Source organism: Centruroides sculpturatus, unplaced genomic scaffold (assembly GCF_000671375.1).
Source record: "Centruroides sculpturatus isolate CEXI.00-Female unplaced genomic scaffold, Cexi_2.0 scaffold1839, whole genome shotgun sequence".
Lineage (NCBI taxonomy): Eukaryota > Metazoa > Arthropoda > Arachnida > Scorpiones > Buthidae > Centruroides > Centruroides sculpturatus.
The window spans coordinates 42515-49437 of record NW_019386032.1 but is presented as its reverse complement, the minus strand read 5'-3'; the positions used below and the strand labels follow the sequence as shown (position 1 = coordinate 49437).

The following is a 6923-nucleotide window of genomic DNA, read 5'->3' as shown; positions in this document are numbered from 1 at the left end:
TATAATATATAATATATTATAATATAATATAATATGTATTATAGTACTGTTATCATTAATAATAGTACAGTGGTACCTCGGGATTCGAACGCCCCATCATACGAAATTTTCAGGATACGACATAAAATTTGAACATAATTTTGCTCCACGATACGAACAAAAACTCACCATACAATGTTACATTAGTTCGCAGCGCCATTTTTATTCATTTCTGTTCATCGGTCTCAGTCCGCGTGTTTGCTTCGTCGTGGAAGGATCTTGCTCAATAAAGGAAATCTCGCAGTATTATCAGAAAGTGACTGATTTTATTGAAAAGAAACATCCTGAATAGATTCACACTGGCCATATTGCTGCTCGGAGTAATGACATTTGCCTAAGTCATTTTAGAAACATTTTAAAAAGTAGGCAATGCCAAACCTCTGTGGATAGATATTTTACCAAGCGACCTCTATTTAGTGAAAGNTCACACTGGCCGTATTGCTGCTCGGAGTAATGACATTTGCCTAAGTCATTTTAGAAACATTTTAAAAAGTAGGCAATGCCAAACCTCTGTGGATAGATATTTTACCAAGCGACCTCTATTTAGTGAAAGTGCTGGTGGAAGTGAAGAAAAGAAAGCAAAAAGCAGTGAATAAAAAATTTTAAAAAAGTATCAAACAGAAAAAATAAAAAAAATTAGTGTTAAGTTATTTTTAAGTTATTGTTGCATTATGTTATGTAAGTTAAGTTTTAGTATTATTTCCCTTCTCCCTCTCCTCTGCCACCAGTTTACACCTCCACCGTCGTCTATCCTCAAAGGTAAAGTGCAAATAAAACTACGTACATTTTTTAATCAATTATTATTCTGTTACAGTTATTTATACATTTACAACTACAAAACGCATTTTTCAGTGTTTTCCTTACTATAGTTATTTTTTTTTAATGTACTACATAGCTTTAATTTGAGTGTGTTTTTCGTGTTGGAATGAATTTTTTGGTTTTACATGTAATCGTATGGGAAAAAATGATTCACCTTACGACATTTTCATGATACGATCTCAGCTTCAGAACAGATTAATTTCGTATCCTGAGGTACCACTATATACACCATTGTTAATAGTAGCAGTAATGTAGCCAGATCTAATCCAGCAATAATTTGGCTTCAATAAAATAAAAATGCAATATAAAAAAATCAATACCCTAAACCAGATTGAAATGATGCTCCACTGAAAGGTGGTGGTGGTAATGGTTCCTTCTTTTCTGCAGTTTCCATGAGAGATGGTGGAGGTGCAATAGCAGCACCAAAGCCCAATCCTGTAAAATAATATATTTAATAAAATATAATGGAATGACAATTCCCACACTTCACTTAAAATATATATAAAGTAAAAGTAAAATTTATCTAAAATTCATTATTGTTAGTTTTTTATGAGTTTTGTGTATACCGTTTAGTTATTCATCAAGAATGGGTAAGGTATTAGTTATAAATAAAAAGTTTTAGCATTTTTTTAGTATTTTATTCAAGAAATAACATTCAAAGTTTAAAGTTTAACTTTAAACTTTGAACTGTTTAAATAAAAATTTTAAAATATTTAGTCCAAGAATCTAAATTTATGTATCTGATAACACATCGAAAAATTGAAATTTGTTTCCTTCAATGTAGCAAACCAAAATTTAAGCTATAGTATTATTATTATACTATTTAATTTGATTAAATTGTAACAGATGCTTGTTTGGACTGTAAACTTCTGTTTATGAGAAATACTGTCAGAAAGGATATATATAACTATGTTAAGATTAGTGAAATATTAAATGTTAATAGTAACCAGTTATAATGGCATCAATGTATTTTTATGGAGAGATTAATGAGTGAAGAGGAGTGCTACTGACACTGAAAATGCATATCATTGAAAAACTAAATAGTCATTGCATCAGGTTGTGTTGGTTTTTTTAGAACAAATAAAGAATTGAGAATTATAAAATATATTATCTAAATAAAAATCATTACCATAATTTAGTATATAAACATAAAATATTAATTAACTATTCTCAAAGTAATTTTAACCATTTCATTGACACAAATATGTTTTGACACCTTAGACAGTTAGAACATTTCACTGTTACAAATGGATATACATTTCAATCCTGTAGTTCTTTTAAACTTTGGTTTATTTGTTTTGTTTTTTCTCCCCTTCTATCTTTTTAATGAAAAATTAAATATATTAGCCTTAGTAACTATTACTTCTGTAATGTAACATTAAGTTAAAGTAAACATATTATTTAAATATGCTTTATAACATATTTCAAGTATAAATTTATAAGATGCAATTATATTAGAATAGAAAGTGTACTTGCTATTTTCTTCGATATTAAGATTTAAGTTAATCTTATTAATTATTTATACAATTTCAATATTAAGCTGCTTGAAACTAATTTATGTTAAAAAACAAAAGAAAGTTTATTAATATGTTAATTTTATGTAGATTTTATTTAATTTCATGCCTTTGAATCAGTTTTTTTTAAACCTATTGAAAATTAAGTATTAAAAAGATATGATATGATTAAACTGTTTATTTAGTTAGGTATATAAAATATATAAATGTAATGATCAACAATAGTTCATTATTTATCATTAAATGTGTATATTTCTATATATTACATAAACTGTACATTACAAAAATTATAGCAATAAATAAATTTCATAAATTTTATACAAATCTTTAATAAATTAATTATCACAACTTGGTCTAAATATAGATAAGATAATATCATGAGAAATTTAGTAATTACAATTTTTGATTTTTAATTAATAATTTTGAAAATCACTTAATGCAAAATTTAACCTGTAATCTCTACAAGCTACATTATCAATTATACTATATGAGGTGCAACATTACTTTTCTTCTAGGTATAATTTCTGAAGTAGAAAGAGGAAATCATTCATATGTTAAAAAAAAATTCAAATATTTCACACAACAATTTTGTAATATTTAATAACTTTTAAAAATTTTCAAATAAACTTCAATCATATAAAATAGTCAAAAGATATGCTGTTAGAGAAAAATAATTATACTAAACTAAAGCACATGTTGATATAGCAAATTGTCTATGAACTGGCAACACCATGCAAAACCGCTCAAAAATAAGAAGAGACCTGGAGCCATATTCCAGTCACTTATCTCTCGTCTCTTCTTTCAATGACAAATGATGCCAAAACAACAGACAAAATTTGTCTCTCAGAAACAGTGGCGATTCTGGTCACTTTTAACGGTCTTGTCTTTCTTGTTGTCACAATTCAACTAGGTTGATTATACATGTTCAGGTTATCTGTGTGTGCAATACAGTATAGAATTTTAACCAATGAAATTGTAAAATTTTCAAAAATGCAGAGTACGTAATCATAGATCAATTGGCAAGGAAAGCATGTGTTCAAATAAAGCACATAATTTTGACAAATGTATGTTTTTTATTTTATAACGTTTTTACAGATTATAATGTCAATTTGTCTCTTAACAAATAAAAATTTTAATAACCTAAGTTAGAAAAGGCGAGTTCTTAGATATTTTTTGAAATATTACCATCTAATTTCTCCTTAACTATCTAAGTAAGATTAACATCATACTCAATAGTTCAGTAATTAATGTAGGATTTAAAAAAAAAAAAAAAGTGACATCCAGTCGTCCATATTGGATATAGCAAAATTGAGGTAAAACACAAACAGACCAGTCAAAACACAACTATCTGCTCATCTCTGACAAACAAGAGAATTGTCGAGAGAAAAAGTTGTCCAGAATCGCATTTGGAGAGACGCGATGATCTCTCTAGATGTAAACAAATGATTAGCCAATTGGCAACCAGCTTGTGAGAGACGAAAGACAAGAGACGATGACCAGAATACAGCCTGTTTTTAGTTGCCTGTCAAGTTATGGATGTGTGAACAAGTGCATGTATAGTCTTAGATTAGAATAAAGTTTATTTCTACGTTAAAGGACTGCATCATCTTTGTTCTAACAATGGTTGTGGGCCCAGGAATGGAAAATTAAGTATCAAAAACTAGAATTACAGCAACTAAAAAGGAAATAGAATTATGATGCCTACAAAAGAAAAATGATAAGTCAATTAGCCATACAAATAAAACCACTGTGCAAAGAAAACTTCAATACATGGAAGATACAGATGAAGGCACTCCTGATCAAAAATGATTCCTGGGAATATGTCAGCAGAAAAAGAAAGAAACCGGAAATTATACTTGGAGATGAAAGTACAATGAAGGCAGCAGAACAATGGGACACATCAGACTTGAAGACAATGTGTGATATAATTCTCACCATAAGCCCAGCAGAATTAAAACAGACAAAATGATGTGAAACCTCATACAAAATATGGAATAAGCTACATGAAATTTTCGAATCGAAAGGTCCTGCAAGAAAGGCTATGCTACTAAAGAAATTAATTCTCAAGAAAATGAGGGAAGGAGACAACTTAGCAGATCATGTAAGAGACTTTTTTGATATAGTAGATAAGAAAAAAGCCAGAAGATTACAGTGGCTAGGCATGTCACAGGGCTTCCTATAATGGAAACAGCTTCATGAGGGCTTCACTATGAGAGGAAAGGGAAGAGGCCAAGAGGTCGTCCCAGAAAAAGGTGGACAGATGAGGTCACTAAAGATCTTCAAGACCTCGGAATCAAAGATTGGCAGAAGCAAGCTATAGACCGAATGAGATGGAGATAGATTGTGACAGTAGCTAAGGACCTTCAAGACCCATAATGCCAGACAAAGAAGAAGATAAGTTAAAGGAAATGGAAATTTCCATAAATGAAGAACTATTAACAGCACTACTGCTATATAGTATCCTGGACTCATTCGAACAATTTCAAATAACTATCAAAACACAAGAGAAACTTCTTTCGCTGGACACACTCAAAATAAAGCTAATAGAAGAGTATGAGGCAAGAAGACGAAATGATGATATCGATGACTCTCAGAATTCGGGTGCACTGTATATAAGCAAAAAACAGATGAAACAATTGGAAAATAAGGGGCAATTCAAATTCAAATGCCATAACTGTAGCAAAATAGGCCATAAGGTGAGAGAATGCTGGGACAGAAACAAGCGAAAACCACCAAGAGCTATGACTATAAGCCTAACAACTCGAAAACAGGTATCATATAATGTTAATATCACAATAAATGAAGGGAGAGAAAATTATAAATGGTGTCTAGACTCAGGTGCTCATCACACGTGTGTCATGATAAAGTGAGATTGTGCAATGTTGAAACATCCTACATAAGTGACTCATCTACAATGGAAATCAAAGTAAGTGGTGATGTAATAATTGAAACAAATGGAGGATTTCAAGCCAAATTGGAGAACACACTCTTCATACCAGAACTAAGGACCAACCTACTGTCAGTAGGGATGATAACTGATCATGGATTCAGTGTACTATTCCAAAAGAATCAGGCAACTATCAAAAGCATACACATGTGAGCATTTAAAGGAGATATGAAAGAAAGGTGGGAGGAATCTAAACTCTCTTGAATAAATGTTAACAAAATGAAAATGTGGCATGAATGTTTAGGTCACTTAAATGAAAGGGACACATGGCACATGGCCAACAACCTAAAGGTCAGATGACTAAACATAGGATGAAAAGAATAACTTGACTCCATGAGATCTGCATAAGAGAGAAACAAACCAGATCACCATTTCCATAACAAAACAAAAAGAGATGCTGAGAAATATTAGAACTGATCCATACTGACATTTGTAGACCAATGAGAACCACATCATTGAGTAGATCAAAGTATTTCATCACGTTTATTGATGATTATTCTATTGATAGATAATGTAAAATATATTTCATGAAAAATAAAAGTGAAGCTCTTGAAAAATTCAAAACATACTTAGCCTTTGTAAAAATAAAACAGGAAGAAAGATAAAGGCAATAAGAAGTGACTGAGTATACTAATAAAGAATTTAATGGAACTGAATATACTAATAGAGAATTTAATGTCTTCCTGAAACAGAAAGGGATTAGGCATGAGAAAACAGCCTGCTACACACCACAACAAAACAGCATCACAGAGAGTAGAAATAGAATGCTAGTGGAAATGGGAAGATGCATACTTCTCCAAGCAGGATTGAGAGAATGCTTTTGGGCAGAAGCTGTATATACTGCATCATATATTAGAAATAGATGTCCATCAAAGAGCCTGGAAGGCAACATACCCTTCAAATTATGAACTGGTAGAAAGCCAACAATGAAATATTTTAGGACATTTGGTGAGATGGCATTTGCACTAGAAAGAAACCAGGAAAAGGAAAATTCCATGAAAAATCCACCAAATGCATATTTTTAGGCTACTCTAGCGAAACAAAAGTGCATTGTATATGAAACACGAAGATAAAGAGAGTTATAACAAGCAGAGATGTCAAATTTATCAATGAATTCCCAAACAACTCAAGGGACAATACCGAAATGACTGAAGATGACAAGTCCCACAGAAGAGAAAGACTCAATAACAAAGAAGTGGAATTAGATATCATTGAATCTATTAAGGAACAATTACAACCTGAAGAAAACACCTCATCCAAACATGAAGACAAAAATGAAATGAACGAAAGTGAAAATGAGCAGAATAATGAACTGGTAAGAGCGAGTGGGAAACCACAAATCGCTTGAACAGAACATAGAGGGCAACCCAGAAAGGAGTACAGAATGAAAAACATAGAAGAATCTGCCACAATTGATGAAAAGATAGTCAAAGACAATGTAGAGCCTTTAACCTATAAAGCCACAGAATTGAATGACTCAGCCAGATGGTGGGCTGCCATGGAAAAAGAAATTGCCTGAGAAAACATAAGGAATGGAACTTAAAGAAACTGCCACAAGGGGCGACAACTATCAACTGCAAGTGGGTCTACAAAGTTAAGGAAAA

The 6923-nt window shown here is 31.3% G+C and overlaps 1 protein-coding gene across 2 annotated transcripts in view; it reads right to left on the bottom strand.

Moving 5' to 3' along the window:
• The window catches only part of LOC111613225 (splicing factor 45-like), a 56593-nt gene that overhangs the window by 31025 nt on the left and 18645 nt on the right, over positions 1–6923 (bottom strand). For both annotated transcript variants that reach the window (XM_023354575.1, XM_023354574.1), the window contains one exon: positions 1179–1293. In XM_023354575.1, coding sequence (XP_023210343.1) covers positions 1179–1293 — 115 coding nt within the window. The remainder of the gene's footprint in view (positions 1–1178; positions 1294–6923) is intronic.